Consider the following 19,544-nt stretch of genomic DNA (forward strand, 5'->3'; position numbering starts at 1 on the left):
TGTCTTATTAGCCACCTCAGCAATGGGGTATGCTACGGAGTACATGGGAAGTCCCCCAATCATTTTTGTTCTTGAAGGCAAAAAAAGATATTGGATCGACTTTAGCTTCTGATGTTCTTCAAGCTGGGTATGTTTCTGATGAAGAAGTTTATGATGTTGCGCAAGCAGTTGATGCTGGATTGATTGATTAATTATTATTCGGATGACTATCCTATTGGAATTGATATTAATAGAAGAAGGAAAAAGGAAAAGAAGAAGAAGAGGGAGATTTTTTGTTGAGTTAAGGTTGCCGGCTGGCAACCTCTGAGACTTTTGGTCAGAGAAGAAGGAAGATTGACGTTGTCCTCGAGACCATAATGCTTCTAACCATGTGCAGGATTGTCTTTAGCGAGATTGCTTTAACAACTTTGGACATGGCCTATAAAATCCTCCATATAGAAATTGGTAGATTTTATAGGCAATTCCCGAAGGAGGACGAGGAGAAGAAAAAGAAGAAGAAGAAGATGAAGGAAGAAGGAAGAAAAAGAAGATGATGAAAGAAGAGGAAGAGGAAGAGAAAGAATTAACCCTAAAAATAGCACTGCCTTTAACCAAACTTGGTCATGATGAATTGACCAAGTCAAACTTGCAAAATACGTGCATTCAACAATAAAGGACATCACCTATAAAATCTCCCATAGAAATTATCTTTTGAAGAATCAACAAGATTCTTCGTAATCCTCTTGTAGCCAACTGTATGGTAGGTGCCTCTTACCAGGGACACCCTCATGTCGTGCTTACCTCAATAATACGCATCCACATTATATATATATATATATATATATTCTTTTTGAAACACATTATATATAGTGAATTAAAAAAATAAAAAGACACATGTTATTAATAGAATAAGATACTAAAGCCTAAACCAAGTTGACTAATGAATAAATAAATATGTAAATTGATTGAATAGGTCAGGTTATAAATAGAAGACACTCTTGGTTGGAATCCTCCTAATTTGATTAATTTTAGAAGTGTTGGAATACAAATTATGGCTAATAGTTTCATAAGACTTATCTTCACCCTCTTGTTCTTTGTTTTGCTTATGATGTCCAATTCAAGTAAGATATTCATCCCTCTTCTTATTTCTTTTGATTATGATGTCTAATCCTCTGTTTAAAACCCATTGTTTTCTTCTCTCTAATATGGGCAAATTTGCCTGTGTACGTACCTTAACAAACCTAATGAGTACATTTAGCTTTTGTTGGTTGTTTGACATAACTATGTTATACCTAACATTCCTTAACTTTCTTGTATCATTATTCTTTTGTTTCTATTTCTGTATGCGGTTGTTTTTTAATTACTGTTCATTTGGCATAGATGGTGAAGATGCCGGGTTTGGCCCCATAGAGGGTACACTTAATGCAGCTCTCACTGGCGTCATCGAGAACGTAGGTTCAGTTGTGGGTGGTGGGAACTAAGATGGTGTAGGTGATGGTCCTGGTGGAGTTGTACTCTATAGATAGAATGCAGAAGTTCTTATTAATTTGGGAATGGTGAAAAAAAAACCCAAATTTCATATTGTCTTCTAAGTTACTTAAATAAGAAAGTATAAAAATTCATGTATTCCTCTGTTTAATTATTAATCAAAAGTTCTATTTGTTGCAAGTAGTGATATATTAATAAAGTAGAGTATTATTACAATATAGTTGCATTAGAAAAGGAGGAATAACATTAAAAGTCCTGCCAACCAGTAACGACTAACGTAGACCGTAGTCGATTTTTAGAAAAAAAAAAAACATTAAAAGTCCTATTACACTTGTAAGTTCTAGTCCATTTCGCCAATCTATCTGCTGGAATGTTACACCTTCTTGGAGATGATTTATAATCACCTCAATGTCACTTTCCACATGGATGTATTTCTAATTGTTTTTTATTGCCCATTTAATACTAAACATGATAGTTTTTGCTTCGCTTTCTTCGTATGAGTCTTTGCTATAACAAATTTAACCCTTTGATCATATGTAATACAACTGGTACAAATAATATTGTTAATATTTTTTAATGAAGCATCTGTATTTATCTTTGATATAAGGAGACATGAGAGCCGATAACCAGTTCTACGATTAGAAATTTTTATTATGTTGTTGTGGTGTAACATAAAGACTGGGGGAAGACCAAAATTTGGTTGATAACTGTTCACTAGAGGTCTCTCTTTTCTTTGATGTACATGAGAGAGAAGTCAACTTATTAGTCAAAATTCGAAATAGAAAGAGGAAAAGCCACCTGCACTTTATAGAAAATTTCAAATAGAAATTGTGAGTTTCGTCACTCTTCCGGAACAACAAAAATATCGTCGACACTACCTCACTGAAAATGTTGTATTCTAAATTTCTTTTTTATTTATGAAAAATGGAGGTGCCCAAGAAGGCGAGGCAAACAGTAACCGCGAAACATCCACCTGGCTGTTGGCAGTACTCCCTTCTAACCTTCTCGAGGGTTCCACTTCGGGTAAATGGACAGCGTTGTGCATCGTTGCTTTTAAGTTTTTCAAGCAGGGGAAAGCACCGGGTAAAACCCCTCTTACAACCTAACCCTTATTTTTAGTGTTTAGGGTTAGAAGTCACGCTCCATTCCCACCCCACACCTCCGACGTGGTATCCCAGGCTTTATCTCTTCAACTTATAAACCATTATTTTCTTCTCTACTCAGGCAATGTGGGACTAACATTCACTCCCTCTTTTTAAAAGTTGAGAATTGAAAAAGTGAAATTTCTAACCTTGAGAAAGTACAGGCAGATCAAAGCTCTCCCATGAAATGAGGGTTTGTTCAATCTATTTGTCAGGATACTAATTATTAATCAAATTGGGGTTCTTGGAGAAGGCGAAATCTCGTTTTGTTAAATGAAGATGAGAGAATACACAAATACGCTGGTCATCAGGATAACAAAAAGTAACTGATTCGGACTAACTAGTACCTCTCATCTAACATTATTTTGAACAAACAACCAGTCAGTCAACCTCTCTCTCTCTCTCTCTCTCTCTACATGCAAAACCCTAGGTTCATTCGAAACCCACTGTCCCCTGCGATTGGATAAAAGCAAAGGGGCTTCTTCTACTTTAAACAGGGATTTTCTATATAGGTATATGCAAATGATCTGAATTTACTTCTTCATTTCGTTCTAAAAGGTATCATTTTTGTGATTGATTTTGAAGTTTTAGAGGAAATATTCATTTGGGTATTCGTTAATTGCTTTTTAACCAAACTTATTTGATGAGGGTAAGAGATTTTTCTCCATTTAGAAGGAAAATTGACATTGAAAGTTAATTCTCTTCTTCTACATTAATTTATGTTAAATGTCTGTTAAGCATGTGGCTAAATTTTTCATTAATGACTTGATTGAAGATCGTCTTGAATTTATTTATGATTTTATTGATTTTTTTGAATGGGATTGAATTAGTTTTGTTTAATTTCATTCAGTTTAGGTATGCCCTTCCAGTTCAACTGTAACATAAGCTAATACTGCACTTTATCTTTCAAGGTTCAAGGCCTGAAGAGTTAGTTTTTGATGGGTTTGTCATCCACTATCCCTGTCAGTGAAGGCATTCAGCTTTGTATTTTTGATCTAAGAAGGGGACAACATGAAGGGCAGGAGCTCGACAAGATCTTGTTTTTCTTTCCCGCGGATTGTCCTTTTTCAACCCAACTTTCTGTCATAGGGCTTAGTGAAGGGCTTATTACATTTACAAGGTAACTAGAGTTATATTCGTCCATCGTCATTTTCAAATATAAGTTATCAGATCGAAGATCATAATTCTTGATCAATCAATGATGATACTCCAATAAAATTGATGAGCCATTTTGTCATTCACCTTGGTATTTGGTGTAATTGATAATGAGAGCTATGAAAAAAAAAAAATAGAATTGCTCAGCATAAATGAGCCTCAAAGTAGGATTCATGCCCAGGCGGGCTACGGGGTTCATAAAACAGGTTCTAATACAACCTTTACTCTAGTAAAAAGTACTCCACCATGTAGTGTAACTTAGAATGAATGGGGCTGTGTGTTCTTCAAGGGTCCACTAGTAATCTTGATGTAGGGTCTACATACTCTCTTATACTGTCAATTTCAGTCTTGTCGGAAAGAGAAACACTTTGCTAGTGATTATCTCATTTTAGTACCTTTTTTCTATGTTTTAGTTATTTATGTACTGTTGTTTCCTAGTTATTTGAAAGGTAATACATCAATTTCTTTTTCAACTTTTCTTGGCTCAGAATTTTCTCTCCCGAAGCTGCTTGTGAGGTTATAGAAGCAGAAAGACATTCCCATGTTTTTTATGAGGCAGAGCAAGATATCTGGATGGTGATGGTATGTACTATGTACTCAGTCTTTTTGATACGTCGAATGGGTTTCTGATTTGCAGTGACCATTACTCTTACCACCTTACAGATTCTGAACTATGCAAATGAATATAATATTGTTACTGTATAAGCTTAAAATATTTATCATAAGGGGCTTATTCGTTTGTCTGTGAGCCGTTTAGTTCTAGGCAATGATCGTATTTACACCCTTTTCTATGAAGAATTTTCTCTCTGGAATTGTATTCTCTAACTAATAAAAGAAAATAAAAATTCTTACGCAATTTTATTCACTTCATATTAACTTATTAAAAAGAAATTTTCTAATTGAGTTGTCATTTGTCAAGTAACCCTACTTATAAGAGAACAATAATCTGCTTACTGTGTTTGCTAGTAATAGTAGAAGTAGCAATCCTTGTCTGAAAGAGAAAGCTTGCTAACCAAATATCTCTAATTGTTATAGAAAAGTTAAGGTAGCTCAAATGAAAAGAATAAACTAAAAGTATAGAAATACTTGCTGAAATTGGAAACCGTGTATGGAAGTTTTTCAAAATTGAGAGCTTTCTTCTAGAGCCCCACTTGGTTTGCATTAGAAAGGCACTTGTGACTTGTGATCAGATGCTTCAATTAATTGTAGGTGGTAGATAAAAATGAGGTAGAAGCTATTTGGCGGATTGATGCATTGCAAAAAGTTCTCAAGGAAGTACATTCTCTATTCATGATGTTTCATGGATCTATGCGAGCGCTACTTGAGAAAGAACCTGGTGGTGGACTTGTTCGCACTCATCTGTATCACTTCATAGCAGATTATCTAGCAGGTATATCATTATTATATTTCATTTTAGCATCAGTCACCGTCATGTTTGTTCCTGCTTGCTATGTAACATGGAAACCTGTATGGGTTTAGGTATACAAAACCTGTACCATATGACAACCTGAAAAAAAATCCCAAGTGAGGACAACAGTCGTACGTCTATATATATGGATATATTATTTTTTTCTTGTCAATTATTAGTCCTATATCTTTACCTACAATTTTGTACTTATGGACCAACGATTGTCAAGTTATACACAAGGACTTCTAACTTAAATTGTATGTATGGTTGATATGGTCCTAATATAAATTTGTGCATGTAAAGACAAGATGTACATGCAGAATATTACATTATACCCTTTAAAGTGACGACCAGTATCCTCCAATTATCCACATACCAGATATGAATAGCAAATATCCATATTCAGTACGGAGATAAGATTTAAAAGGAGTATCTATGTTACCCATGTATTTTCTCTACATCCATATTTAGTATGTAGACAATTTAGACTGTTGACAGTTTAAAAATTTCTGTATTGTTAATTTGTTGCACTATGTTGAGCTGCTAAGATGTTTAAATTTCCGTAAATATCGCATTTTCCAATCAATCAGATTTTTTTTCTGGGAAGAAACTCCAATTACCATCCTTCCGCGACTGTTTAAAGGAGCGTGGGACTGTTCAGATGCTGACAGTAGGACGAGAAGCTGCAATCGATGTTGAGGTGCGTTCACAACGTTTGAAGTCATACATTGTTCCTGTTACGTGGAGATTACAAAGCTTGTTTTTAAATGATTGAAATTGCAAATCTGAAAGTGTAAAAAGAAACAGACCAAAGCATGCAAAAGTAGGCCTTTAAGTTTCTGCTTTAGCATGCAGTTCGATGTATCAGCGACAGCGACAGCGTAGCACCTCGCTAAAGATAAAACATTTTGTGTGAAAAAGATTCAATAAGTAAAACACTTAATACACAAGGTCACAAGGAATACCTAAAAGCATTCTCTTAGAAGGAATTCTCTAGGTATTAAAATGTTGAAGGTAAATTACAAATGATCCCTAAAAACAAGGATATAATATTATCTTAATAATATAGAAGAGGAGGACAAGAAAGGATGCTAGTGATTCACTGGGTTGTTATAATATTTTTATATTTATTGTCTTTTCCTGATCTCACCTACTAATCATATACACAATCTCGATTATGTAACTCCTAACTTTCTTTATATTGAGTACGGAAAACTAAAGTTTGCTCTCTCTACACTTCTTTTAATGCCTTGATATGTATACTCTCTCTCTTTCTTGTTATTTGAAGTTTTAATGTTATATACATGTTTTTTATGTACTTGATGGACTGTTACAAGTTCGCTACATGTTTGTGCAGTCACTTGTTAGAGTGCTAGAATCTTCATGTCCAGGAAGCCCTCCATGCAAGTCTCTTATCTTGTTTCAGGACCTACTGGTGTCGACAACTCTTTCTCTTGTATGGTTTGACATTCAAGCAATTGTGATTTCAAAGTTCTTCATGACTAGTGGTTCTCCAAAAGAAACTCATGATTCTCATTTGATGGCAGGATGACACGTTAAATCTATTTACCTACGCTATTATGAGGTTGACCCCACGTGTTCTATGTTCTTCGACAAATTCATGGTTTAACAAAGGAAATACTGTTTCTCAAATTGCAGCTAGTGCTCTCCTAAGTAATGCGATATCACCTTTAGAAGATTATCATGGCTCACGGGATACTTCCCCTGTTGGAAATGGTCAGAGATATCATGTTCCAAGACCATTACAACGTGGAAAGTGGTCTAAAGGGAAGGATGGATTTCTTGTAACGGACATATGGAGCGCAGAAGTTGGTAGTTTGAGTTCTGCAACTGCAACTGTGTTACTTCAGCAGACAGAGGAGAGAATGTATCTTTGTGTTTATCAGCATAAGAATCTTACCATAATCCTCCTCATCCCTTTTAGTTCCATGATCAGTGGCGAGCAAGGGTTAGCCATTGCGAAACAGCAAATTCTTGAAAATGTACGATTTCCTATCTTCTATTATTGCTTGTCGTTTCCAGCTTAGCTAATTATATGTCGGTTAGTTATTCTCTTTCTTTTCCATATCGTGAAAAGGTTAGGTTCCTTGTGTTTGACACTTTTTTGAAGGGTTCTTTATCTTAATCATCCAACATTTAACATATGCTGATAAAAGATCCGCATCCATTTACTAAATAAAGGTCTATATCAGCATATTTAAAACTGAAGGACGCAATTTATTAAGAACAGTTAGGTCATTTTTACTTGTCATCTCAGGAGGCAACTTCAATCGGTACCCATAATCGATAAAATTCCAGTTCATCTGTGTCATTCATTTAGTCTAGAACGATTTTATGTGGTAACTTTTACAGTTGTGTTTTGTCCATTTTCATATCCCATGTCTCGTATCTAACCATTGTGTGAATGTCTTCTTCCCTTGTTGAATATCTTAGGCAGGAGTGAAGATCATGAAAGTCGAAGAGAAATTAACAAGGGGATGGGGTGGCGAGAATGCTTACCATGTTGCTGGCTATCGTTACCTACTGTCTGACAGTGACAAAAATATATCAAGGGCTTCTCCACCAGGGAAAGTTACTACTCTGACAAAGGTTAGATCTATATGTAACCCTGTTACAAACCTAATTAATTTTCTGTTGGTTTACTGTTTGTAAGTTCAATATTTTGGGTAAATCGAAGTTACAAGTTGTTTTTGTTTTTAGAAGGCTACTGGCAAAACCATGCGATCTTAGCTCACTTTTTTTAATTTGAAAATCAACATGCTGTTTTTTGTTTGTGGTCGAAATTTCTCTACTCAGTTGAACTTTTACCACCCAATTCACACCAAACAACCTGCTTAACCTATCATTAAAACTCTTCATATACTTTCTTCACTCAGAGCCCTATAAACCGAGGAGGAAATAGCCAACATAGTAGGTTCCACTACTTTTGCTCAATAACTAGAAGGTACTAGGATATTACAATAGTGTGCCACCAAGGTAAATAATATGTTCTGTCCAATTTCAAAGAGAGAAACACCTAAGAAGTTATTAGACCCACAAGCGCATGTTCAAACAAGAATCGAATTCAAAAATCATCTCAGCAACCCATTGTAAGGTATTGAAGCTTCAGCTACCCTGCTGATGAGCAGTCTTTCTCGCTCCGAGTTTGCTAGGTTCCAAGTCCTATCCATGCTCATGTAGGCCGAGGTGGTGAGAGGCAGCAGGACATGGAATATCTATGTATTTTTCTTTATAAAGCAGGAAAGGGAATATGTCGCATAATTACATATTAACCTAATACTTTGATGTGCTTTGTTTCATTGAGGCTTTCTGTGACACTGACTGCCCAAGTTTGCTTAGATTATACGTCGGTTGTTGTCTCTCCAAGTGCACATCCATATGAGTCATGTAGTAGTTAGTTCATACAAATGTGATTAAAAGAAGAGCATATGTGAATTTTCTTAGCCCTTATTAATCAACAGCAGTTTGCCAAATTTATCCCAGCCGAATCCAGAATTATTCACAAAAGTTCACTGCATACATATAAGCACACCCAGAGTTGCATTTCTTTAGTTTACTGTATTATGGTCCTTGTGCTTAAGGTTTAGTCGTCATCTGATGTAACCCTGTCTAAAGACCAGCTATGCTGTCTTTGATTTAGGCACCACTCAGGCACACTGCGTAATTCGCATGGTACATGGTTTTTCTTGGCATGGACCTGCCTTAGATCACCCCAGGCTTCTCCACTTGACTAGTCTATGCGCCAAATCCACCCAAAAGGCCTAATCAATTTCCAAGATAAGGTTTGATGTTGTATCCAGGTCGGGAAGGTAGTCCTAAGTCCTAACCAATGTTTCTTGATCATGATACTTCCCTTCACATCATAATCTCATTAATGTTATCAAATTTTCTTTATGGAGTTATATTGGTTGGTTTCTCATTTTTGATACAGGACTCTTTACTTGCCCTAAGTAAGCTAAGAGAGGAAGTTGACCTGGAGAAGCTCAGATCAAAACGAAATGATCCAAACCACGAAAATGATTTAGAAATATGCATTAGAGCAAAGAATAACGCATGGGTGATTGCTCGGGTTACAAGAGGAAAGGAATTATACATGGTCCTAGAGAAAGCAGGTGAAACCCTTCTTTATGCTTCAGATGCCATTGACAAGTTTAGCAACAGGTACAACAGCTATACTATCTTTGCAGTTTCTTCTGACTACTTTTACTCATTGTTCTATAGTGAAGAAACTTTTTGCACTTACTTTTTACATGGTCTTAGTAAGTTTTTATGCCATTCTGCACTATAATAAACTAAAAAATTTTAGGATCTCCAATGATTCGATCTTCAACGATTCCATGTTCTTCTCCTAGGTAATATAGGGTTTATTCTTGAAATTATTTGTGCAGGTACTGTGATGGAGCTCTTTCTTTGGATTAGGGCTAATCTGTTTCTCTCAACCGCATGCGATTGCATAGACGAAAAGCCTCTCGCTTTTAAGCTCTCATACTTAACTCCTGTTGTTTGGAAAATGGATAACCTTGTAGCCGTAAATCAGAACTTAAACGTTAACGGATATTAGATGTATGATGATAACTTCAGATGAAAGTTTATTGTTAAGACATTGTTTCAAGAGATAAAGCTAATGTGTGGGAATGAATATTTTTGTTACTCTATGAACTATTTAGGTTTATCCACTGCCAGCCGCATGTCCCTTACCACGATTTAAGAGTTGATTCTTGGTGAACACCTATAGATTGTCTTTATAAAAAATGTGTATGTTTTCACATTCAAGCCTAACTGAATTCGATTGCTCCACGCTTTTGTGTTGATATAGTAAATTTTCATTTCAGTTTCCCATTCAATTACTTTTCAATAAAAATCCCACAATATATTCAAATTGTTAAGTTTGTGGTCATCCAGCTAATTGACAATGAGTTGAGAAGATCCATTATATTCTTGGTTCGTATTTTTTGTTCTGTCATCTAGAATCCCCAAACTCCCTCCCGATCCAACAATTTCTTTAGCTCCCGTCTTTCGGTGCAAATCAACACAACACTCGATGTTGCGCGAATGTGGTTAACAAAAGAATTATTAATATGAAATCACAACATCAAAGAACTCCTTCTTTTTTGCCTAATTGGGTGGATGTATCACAAACTTAGAAAGATTTAGTAACTAAACAGGAACCCTTTCTAGTACTAAGTTATTGAATAAACCCAGTGTGCTAACTAGTTATCTTAAGGCTTAAGCCTGAGAAGAAGTGTATTTGACTACAAATAAATGACAACCTTTCAAAAGCTTAGAATGAGAGTCACGAAATTAAAACCTTTCAAGTCTTTACAATATCCTATTAGTCCTTCATTCCTAAATCCTGGATGAAGAATTTATTAGTACAAATACACCAAACACAAACAACGGAATACCATCTTTTCTTCATCTTTTTCTACTGAACTCAAGCTCGAAAAATCATTAACATAAAAATGGCCTTCAACCAAAACTCATTTGGCTTCCCTTACTTTTCTCAACCACCACCGGCACCTTCGTCGGGTTTCAATCCACCAAAGCCGCCAACTCCGGTAGTTTCGACACCACCGCCACCGTCGTCTGGTTTCAGACCACCAAAGCCACCGACTCCGGTAGTTTCACCACCACCAAAGAAACCAACTCCAGCGGTTTCACCACCACCACCGTCAGGTTTCAGACCACCAAAGCCGCCGAGGCCGGTAGTTTCAGCACCACCACCACCGAAGAAACCAACTCCAACATTTTCCCCACCACCACCACCAAAGAAACCACCAACTCCAGCAGTGTCAGCACCACCACCACCACCTCATCACGCAGTTCCACCACCATCTCCGATAGTAAAACCACCACCACGTCCCATTGCTCCACCTCCTCATATTGTTCCACCATCACCTCCACCATCAAACCATACAACTATTATAGTTGTTTTTGTCTCCTTAGGTGGTCTTTTCTTCCTAGCATTCTTAGCAGTCGCTCTTTGTTGCTTCATTAAAAAGAAGAAGAAGACGGTTCAAGAAACTGAAGTCATTGACATTGATGAACATATGAAGGTGCAGGAAGCCATTATACCTGGCCCTCATGGTAAACAGCAAGCTGTAATTCTATCCGTTGAAGAGGATATTCATATCCACGAAGCAATTAAGAAGAACGAAACAGTTGGTGAAGGTCTTACTGCTCAAAGATCTGCAGAAACTACGCATAGTGCTGACATTGGAGCATCTCCTTCAGATTCTACGCATCCTCCTCAGATACTTGATCATAAGCCCTGATTACATGTAACAAACTTGAATGGTGAATACTACATCGACAAAGAAACATGCATGTGATTTGATATTTCTTTTCATTTCTTCAACTGAAAATAGCTTCACCGAGTAAGGACGATTGTTGTGTTCGTGATATTTTTTTTTCTTCTCTTCTTTTATCAATGTAAACCCAAAAAATGCAGAAACAAAAGAACTATATGAAGAAAAACAAGTATGATAAGATTCTTAATGATTAAAGTTTATGAGTGTCGGGCCAGGCTAACGGCTAACCTGTTAAGTAAAATATTCTCAGATTGTTTTGTTGAATTCTTCCTCGTAGCCGAAAAATAAACTAAGGTGAGTATAAGCACCCTAGTACTATCAAAATTCCTTGAAGATAACCTTATTTCTTGTTTTCCAAAATTCCCGATAATATAGCATAAGATAGAACATTCCAAAATTCTTTTCCTTCTTTTAGAACATAAACTTCCTAAATAATGATTCTCCAAACTGTCGTCTCTTCATTTCCAAATACCCAGCCCATTTTAATAAGGATGCTACAGAATTCATCAATCTAATGTGTTTTTAGTCCCAAGACACATAAATGAAACGGTTTAGAGATATCATACCACACCACTTGATAGATTTTGCATCCTTGAATCTTATCCATGCATTACGAATTGCTCATATTTGCTTCAATTGCTTTCACCATAGACATCGACGTAGAGGATGAAGATAAGAAATATATTGGTAGTGTTACTAATTGTCAACTTGATCAATACCAATTACCACCTTTGGATGAACATTTTGCCTTCCAAGCAGTCTAAGTAGATAGCTTCCCATTTAAACTTTCCAACCTGATCCCTTGATGCCTTAGATGTATACGCGGAACCAACAGGAAGTTGCAGATGTTAAGTGGGTGCACCCCCATCCAATCACTTTTGCTAATAGACCCTATATCGCCAACCTTCCCAATAGCATAGATACTTCTTTCCACACAATTCATCTTCAAACCCAAGCCACCTCAAACAATTATATTATTTCCTTGAGATTCCGTACTTGCTCTTCTGAATCATCCATGAAGAATAGAGTATCACCAGCAAATTGCAAGACCGAAGCCCCATCTGCTTTACCTTTAAACCCGCAATCCAATTCATTTCTTCCACTTTGAACCAAGAAACTTAAAACTTCCCCTACCAAAAGAAAGAAGAGTGGAGACCATGAATCACTGTGTTGAAGTCCTCTATAGCTACAAAACCTCTTTGAAGGTGATCCATTAATAAGAGCATTAAACAATGCCTTAAAAGCTAAATTGTAACTCCAAGTTTTCCATTTATATCCAACACCCTTTTTAACTGGTAAAAAAGAAATCCCAGCTTACTCAATCACATGCCCTCTATAAATTCACCTGTACTACTACATTACTGAATTTCTCCTTTTCGGCGAACCAATTAATTCATTTGAATCATTACCCCTTCCAAGATCTGTGTACCTGCAATGAAAGCTGCCTCTAATGGCAAAAAAGAGATCATGGTTACAATGACTAGAAGCGAAGAAATATCATTGCGAGAATTTTATAAAGACCTCCCATCAGGCCATTGGCTATATTAGCCTCTCAGGATATACGTCATTTGCATGCCAAAAATGTCTTTCAGTTCCCAATGTAAAACTCCTGTCCGCCAAAACTCATCAAATACCGTCAATAAATCCATCTTAATGGAACGCCAACATCTTTCATAGAAACTACTATGACAACCATCTTAACAGAAGCTTTATCCTTCTCTAGTTCCTGAATGGCCTCCCGCATCTCCTCTCTTGCACACGGCCATCGACATGGTCAATGGAGATAGTTTTGGCAGATGCACGCCTCGCTCAATGTCTGTCTAGTAAAATTAAGTTTCTTATAAAGTGCCAAAAAGAACTTCAACCTCCTATTCCATATGTTTCGGGTTCTGAATTACGCACAGCAGACATGAAGTACTACCCTCTTGTACACTCCATAGATCTATGAAAGAAAGCAGTATTCCTATCACAAGCTTCCAACCAAAGTCAGCGTGATATGATCAAAATGACACACATGATTCACCCTAAAAACATTCAGTTAGGATAAAGTATATGTGAGTGATAATTATGTAAACTACATGGACGTCCGCACTTTATCTCATCTCGCCAATGCTTGTTTTTCGTTTTTCTTGGTAAAAGGTACTGACCCTGCCGCATGTATCCCATTCTTATATCTCCACCAGAAAACTCAGGCGACTTTGCTAAATGAAGATTTATAGTTCCAATAAAACATTCAATAGTTGTAGACTTGTAGTTTCAACCTTTCTTGGTTCAAATTATAACTTCACATAATTACATCCATAGCAGAGCATATATTATTACTTTGTCAAGTAACTGCATCAGGATTCTTCAGATTCTTACTTTCCAGATCACCCTGCTTCTCTAGTACTGTAATTCCTGAAAGTACTGTTTCAATTTTAATACTTACTAAAAGTCGCAAACGACTATCAATAACCTTGAGGCAATGTCATTGTCTTTATTATTATATCAAATGCCTCTAGGTTGTTTAATTATTTGTTTGGGTACAACCAAGCTGGTCTTCTTTATCAAAGTTCAGTACCTTAAGCTTTAAGCCTGAGGAAAAGTGCATTTGACTGCAAATAATAGCAATCTTCCACACAATCTTAGAATGAGAGTCAAGACATTAAAACCTTCCAAGTCTTAGCAAGATCCAGTCCCTCATTCATTTCTAAAGAATAACTACAAATAGACACCCACAGAGACACCTATTCAACCACCATCTGTTCTCCATCTTCTCTACTGAACTTGAACGCAAATCTTAAGCATAGAAAATGTCTTCACCAAAGATTACACCACCACCTGCACCTTCCTCCGGTTTCAGCCCCCCAAAACCACCAACACCGACAGTTTCAGCACCACCACCCCCAAAGAAGCCAACTCCAGCCGTTTCACCACCACCACCAAAGAAACCAACTCCAGCAGTTTCACCACCCCCACCACCATCGTCAGGTTTCAGACCACCAAAACCACCAAGCCCTCCGGTCTCAGCACCACCACCACCAAAGAAACCAACTCCAGCACCACCACCAAAGAAACCACCAACTCCAGCACCACCACCAAAGAAACCACCAACTCCAGCACTACCACCAAAGAAACCACCAACTCCAGCACCACCACCAAAGAAACCACCAACTCCAGCACCACCACCAAAGAAACCACCAACTCCAGCACCACCACCAAAGAAACCACCAACTCCAGCACCACCACCAAAGAAACCACCAACTCCAGCACCACCACCTCATCACGCAGTTCCACCACCATCTCCGATAGTAAAACCACCTCCACGTCCCATTGCTCCCCCGCCCCCTCATATTAGTCCACCATCACCTACACCATCAAACAATACTACCATTATAGTTGTCTTTGCGTCCTTAGGCGGTCTCTTCTTCCTAGCATTCCTCGCAGTGGCCTTTTGTTGCTTCATCAAAAAGAAGAAGAAGAAGACGGTTCAAGAAACTGAAGTCATAAACGTTGATGAACATATGAAGGTGCAGGAAGCCATTATACCTGGCCCTCATGGTAAACAGCAAGCTGTAATACTATCGATTGAAGAGGATATTCATATCCAGGAGGCAATCAAGAAAAATGAAACATTTGGTGAAGGCCTTGCTGCTAAAAGATCTGGAGGAACTACTACTCGTGATGCTGATTACGGAGCGTCCTCTTCAGGTTGGAAGCATCCTCGGATTCTTGATCATAAACCCTAATTACAGATAATAAACTCGCACGATGAACATTAAATAATCAAACAAACATTCATGTGATTTCATGTTTCTTACAATTTCTTCCACTGAAAATAACTTCGCCAAATAAGGAATTACTGCATTTAACCCGTCAAGATTTTTTTTCCTTCTGTTTTTTATCATTGTAAACCCAAAATGCAGATAATCAATTATCTATATACTCCAATTGTTTATTAATGGGCATAACTTAACTTTTGATGATTGGAAATAATTCGAACAAGTATTATTGATTTGAGGCCATTCTGTACCCACGTAATCAACAAAATTATACCTCACCAATGAGCTAATGGTGCACCAAGTGGACAACCTGCTCAGGTTCTGATTGGCTATGTTCTGATCCGAATAAATATATATGTTCCTTTCCAAGCGCAATTCCAGAAGTATTGGAGTTCCATCACGTTGATGAAATGTGGGTGGAAAGACCTAGATCTTATGATCTTGTCCTTGGCCAGAGAATTTGTGGTATAATTGTGAGGCACGTTTGACTTCCAAACATGCCCATTCCTATATCAGGTTTTAGCAACATTCTTGACTTTAAGTATACCAAAGCTACTTCAATGAGATTCAACTTTATTTGTAGGGTTCGGCCGACTGTTAAGTATTACCAGAATATGCATGTCGTTATAAAGAACTTACATGAAAATTTACACATAATGAACTCCAGATCTGTATACTTTTCCTTAAGCAGATAAAGCAGGTTCACAAAGTTTGCATGAGATGATAAGAAAATGTGAAAAAACTAAACCTAGAAATCATTTTGTAAGGCTGATAAACATGCAATCGATCACGATATAAACTTGATAAGAGGGAAAGAATGTTGAGAGAATTGCAAGAAAAATGGAAATAGTACAAAATTACAAATCCTTACAACATATTCTTTATTATGCTACAAGGACGACCATACCTTCTCTCGCCCCGGAAATGCTAGTCTTTTGTCATACATTCTATATGATTTCCTTGTTAAAAGATATTCTCCATGCCTCCCGGTCTTATATCTCCGGTACAACCCCACACTTCTCGAAATGAAGAGCCACTCTTCTAATAAAGCATCCACTTGTTTTTGTCTAGGTTGTTACTTCACATGGATACAACCCATAGTAGAACGTATACCATTACTTCCTTAAGTAATTGCGTCACGATTCATTCAGATTCTTACTTGCAAGAAAATCCTGCTTCTCTTATCGATCAACCAAGGAACACCTATTTGTTAAACAAATTAATACTTTATAAAAGTACTAAACAACTATCCATAACCTTGAGGCAACATCATTCTCTTTATTATCATATCTAATGTCTCATACACCATTTTCATCCTTGGAAGTGCAATTTCCCCTTGAAAGAATTTATATACCCTACCTTTGATAGTAATCCAGCTACAGCCAGGTGTTTTAATTAAACCTAACTCTTTCATCCTTGATCTAATTCGTAGTACACCATCTAATCTACCAACAGACTCATATATACCACACAATGCAATATAGTTGCTAGCGTTACCAGGTTCCAGTTCAAAAAGTTGGTTGGCTGCAACTTCTCCCATTTCGATATTATTTTGTATCCTACATGCACCAAGTAAAGCACCCCAAATACTTGCAGTTGCCTCTCCTTGCAGTGTTTCTATCAACTCAAATGCCTCCTCAAGAAGTCCAAAACGTCCTAAGAGGTCAACCATACAAGCGTAATGCTCTATACTGGGCTCAATTCCATAATCTGAACTCATTGAGTTGAAAATCGCCCGTCCTTGATCGATAAGACCAGAATGGCTACAACTAGATAGAATAGCTGTGAATGTAACACAATTAGGTCTAACTCCAGAAGCTTTCATTTTTTCGAAAAGAATCAGTGCTTCCTCACCTTTCCCATGAACCCCATAGCAAGATATCAATGTCGTCCAAGTAACTAAACTCACATTACGCATTTCTCGGAAAACCTTTAATGAAATCGGTAAGCACCCACACTTCGCATACATATCAATCAAACAATTCCCAATTACAACATCAGTGCTAAAGTTGAAATTTTTAATTACCTGCCCATGGATTTCTTTACCTCTCATCAAGTCTCCTTCCCTCCCACAAGCACTCAAAATGCTAGGTATCGTCCTCGAATCCATTTTCACTCCTTCACCCTGCATTTTTCTAAAATAAACTAATGCTTCTAGGGAAACCCCACATCTTGCAAAAGAACAAATCATTGAATTCCAAACAACAATATCTCTGACAGGCATTTCCATGAACAAAGAATGTGTATCAATTAGATTCCGGCATTTCCCATAAAAATCCAAAAGAGAACTTCCGACGATAAAATGGCTTTGAAGCCCAATCTTAATAACCCATGTATGGAGCGTCTTACCAAGACGAGAATCTTCAATGGCTGCACAAGCCTTAAATATGGATGGAAAGGTAAAATGATCAGGTCGAAAACCCATGTTTAGAAATTGATAAAAATGGGTTAAAGATTCATAATGTAGTGAATTCTGAACGTAAGAAGAGATTAAGATGTTCCATGAGTGCATATTTCTATCAGTCATTTCATCGAACACCCGTTGAGCTTCTTTGAGAAATTTACACCTTGAGTAAGCTAATAAGAGATCAGTTTCAAGAGTGATGTTAGGGAGAAAGCCATTGACAAGTAATTGGGTGTGGGTTTGCTTAGCTTGATTAATTGAAGTGAAAGTAAAGCAATTTCTAAGAATGGATGACAAGGTATAAGGGTTTATTTTTGACATACTCTGTTTTTTAAAGGGTAAGAGAGATTTGGAGGGAAATAATGAGGAGTTGGGGTTGACGAGTCAAGTTGTTTTGGGTCAGATCCTATTTGAGTCCTAACTTATGACCAATAGCTCCTTTTGTCCCCTGGTTTTTCTAAGTTTCGACTAACAATGGTGATTTTTTAAGGCCGCGGCTTCGGGGAATAAAGAAAGTTCTCCGGGGAATAAAGACTTTTCTTAAAACTAGTCAAATAAGATTGACTTTTTATGTTTCTTTTTATTGCTAAGGGGCTTCTAATTTTAGAAGATGCTATAAAAAAGGCTCCTCCATCTCATCACCTCTCTCTACCACTTCATCTTCTCGACACCTCATCATCTTCTCCAGCGAAAGTCGCCGGCCGGCCAATTTTCCGGCCGGCGACCTTCAAACATAAAAAAAGAAATACCCATATGGCCCCATTCCGTTATAACACCGTCACTCTCTCTCCTCCATCATGTTTTCTCTCTCTGCCAAGTCATGCCACATCATCTGTTACGCCACATCATCACCTTCTCCGCGCGAGATTCGCCGGCCGGCCAATTTCCGGTCGGTGACTTCAAACATAAAAAAAAAAATTTCTCTCTTCCTCTCTCTCTCTCTCTAAAAAAAAGTTTTTTTTTCTTTCCTCTCTCTCTCTCTCTCTAGAACTCAGTTCTAGAGAGAGAGGGGACTGTTCAAGGTCCCGACCTGACCTTCAATAGATCTGTTGAAGGTCCCCTCTCTCTCTCTCTAGAACTAACAGTTCTAGAGAGAGAGAAGAAAGAAAAAAAAAATTTATTTTTTTTTAGAGAGAGAGAGGAAGAGAGAATTTTTTTTTTTTTAGGTTTGAAGTCGCCGGCGGGAAATTAACCGGCCGGCGACTCTAGCCGGAGAAGATGATGAGGTGGCGTAACAGATGATGTGGCATGACTTGGCAGAGAGAGAAAACATGATGGAGGAGAGAGAGTGACGGTGTTATAACGGAAGGGGGCCATGTGGGTATTTCTCGTAAAGTAGGGGGCCAGGCGGGAAGCTGGTCACAAAGTTGGGGGCCATTAAGGAAATAACCCATTTTTTAATCCCAAAATACCCTTTTATTTTAGTAGTTTCTATCGTCTTTCTATTTTACCTCTGTGTTTTCATCATCTTCTGAATGAACGGAAGTCCCAACAAACGTACAAAAAGAAACAAAAATCTTCCACTAGAGAGGGGGAACAATCCCCCTGTTTGAGAATGATGATTTCTTATCCTACTTCGCGAAGAGGATTTTGATCTGCTCAAGGACCCCAATTGAGGAGGATCGAGGCCTCATCATTAGAAAAAAAGAATAATAAGATAAGAGAGAGGACACGAAGCATATGAGAAATACAAAAGGTGAATAATGATGAGGGAATTAAAACTAGAAGGGCATTTTTGCGATGCAAAACTTTTTTTTTTGCTCTGCACGTATAGATACAACGAGAAACGGAGAAAGTTGTCAAACTTGCATTTACAAAAAATAAGAGGTTAAATGGCCTATTAGTCATGTACCCTGGAGGCAAATAGGAATTAAC

General features: G+C 37.4%; 3 protein-coding genes, 1 long non-coding RNA gene and 1 pseudogene across 8 annotated transcripts; 4 read left to right on the top strand and 1 right to left on the bottom strand.

The window, feature by feature from the left end:
* The first annotated feature begins 994 nt into the window (after positions 1–994).
* Positions 995–1,683, top strand: LOC147567240 (uncharacterized). Its single transcript, XR_015230724.1, has 2 exons — positions 995–1,100; positions 1,360–1,683. It is a non-coding gene; the product is annotated as an uncharacterized LOC147567240 (long non-coding RNA).
* A 632-nt stretch (positions 1,684–2,315) lies between these two features.
* Positions 2,316–9,843, top strand: LOC147567241 (vacuolar fusion protein CCZ1 homolog B-like). Of its 4 annotated transcripts, none has more exons than XM_086653866.1 (10): positions 2,316–3,121; positions 3,521–3,729; positions 4,253–4,346; positions 4,974–5,154; positions 5,763–5,872; positions 6,530–6,628; positions 6,720–7,175; positions 7,627–7,782; positions 9,125–9,354; positions 9,582–9,843. In XM_086653866.1, the coding sequence occupies exons 2-10, from the start codon at positions 3,548–3,550 to the stop codon at positions 9,610–9,612; spliced, it is 1,539 nt and encodes a 512-aa protein (XP_086509992.1). In that variant the 5' UTR covers positions 2,316–3,121; positions 3,521–3,547; the 3' UTR covers positions 9,613–9,843. The 4 variants fall into 4 exon arrangements, with proteins under 4 accessions (XP_086509992.1, XP_086509995.1, XP_086509994.1 ...); XM_086653869.1 differs by having other exon boundaries at positions 2,388–3,258; XM_086653868.1 differs by having other exon boundaries at positions 2,571–3,121; positions 3,460–3,729.
* A 626-nt stretch (positions 9,844–10,469) lies between these two features.
* Positions 10,470–18,118, bottom strand: LOC147567242 (pentatricopeptide repeat-containing protein At5g04780, mitochondrial pseudogene; annotated as a pseudogene). Its single transcript, XR_015230725.1, has 4 exons — positions 16,173–18,118; positions 15,033–15,228; positions 11,733–14,943; positions 10,470–11,464 (listed from the first exon to the last, which is right to left on the bottom strand). The product of XR_015230725.1 is annotated as a pentatricopeptide repeat-containing protein At5g04780, mitochondrial pseudogene (transcript).
* LOC147567243 (uncharacterized) lies at positions 10,656–11,696 on the top strand. The gene has a single exon (XM_086653872.1). The coding sequence runs from the start codon at positions 10,656–10,658 to the stop codon at positions 11,466–11,468; it is 813 nt and encodes a 270-aa protein (XP_086509998.1). The 3' UTR covers positions 11,469–11,696.
* Positions 14,297–15,494, top strand: LOC147567244 (uncharacterized). The gene has a single exon (XM_086653871.1). It carries the CDS (start codon positions 14,297–14,299, stop codon positions 15,230–15,232), a length of 936 nt encoding a protein of 311 aa, XP_086509997.1. The 3' UTR covers positions 15,233–15,494.
* Positions 18,119–19,544: the final 1,426 nt, after the last annotated feature.

The sequence above is a fragment of the Eschscholzia californica genome, unplaced genomic scaffold (genome assembly GCF_041429995.1).
Source record: "Eschscholzia californica isolate CP2 unplaced genomic scaffold, dmEscCali1.0.p SCAF_1, whole genome shotgun sequence".
Lineage (NCBI taxonomy): Eukaryota > Viridiplantae > Streptophyta > Magnoliopsida > Ranunculales > Papaveraceae > Eschscholzia > Eschscholzia californica.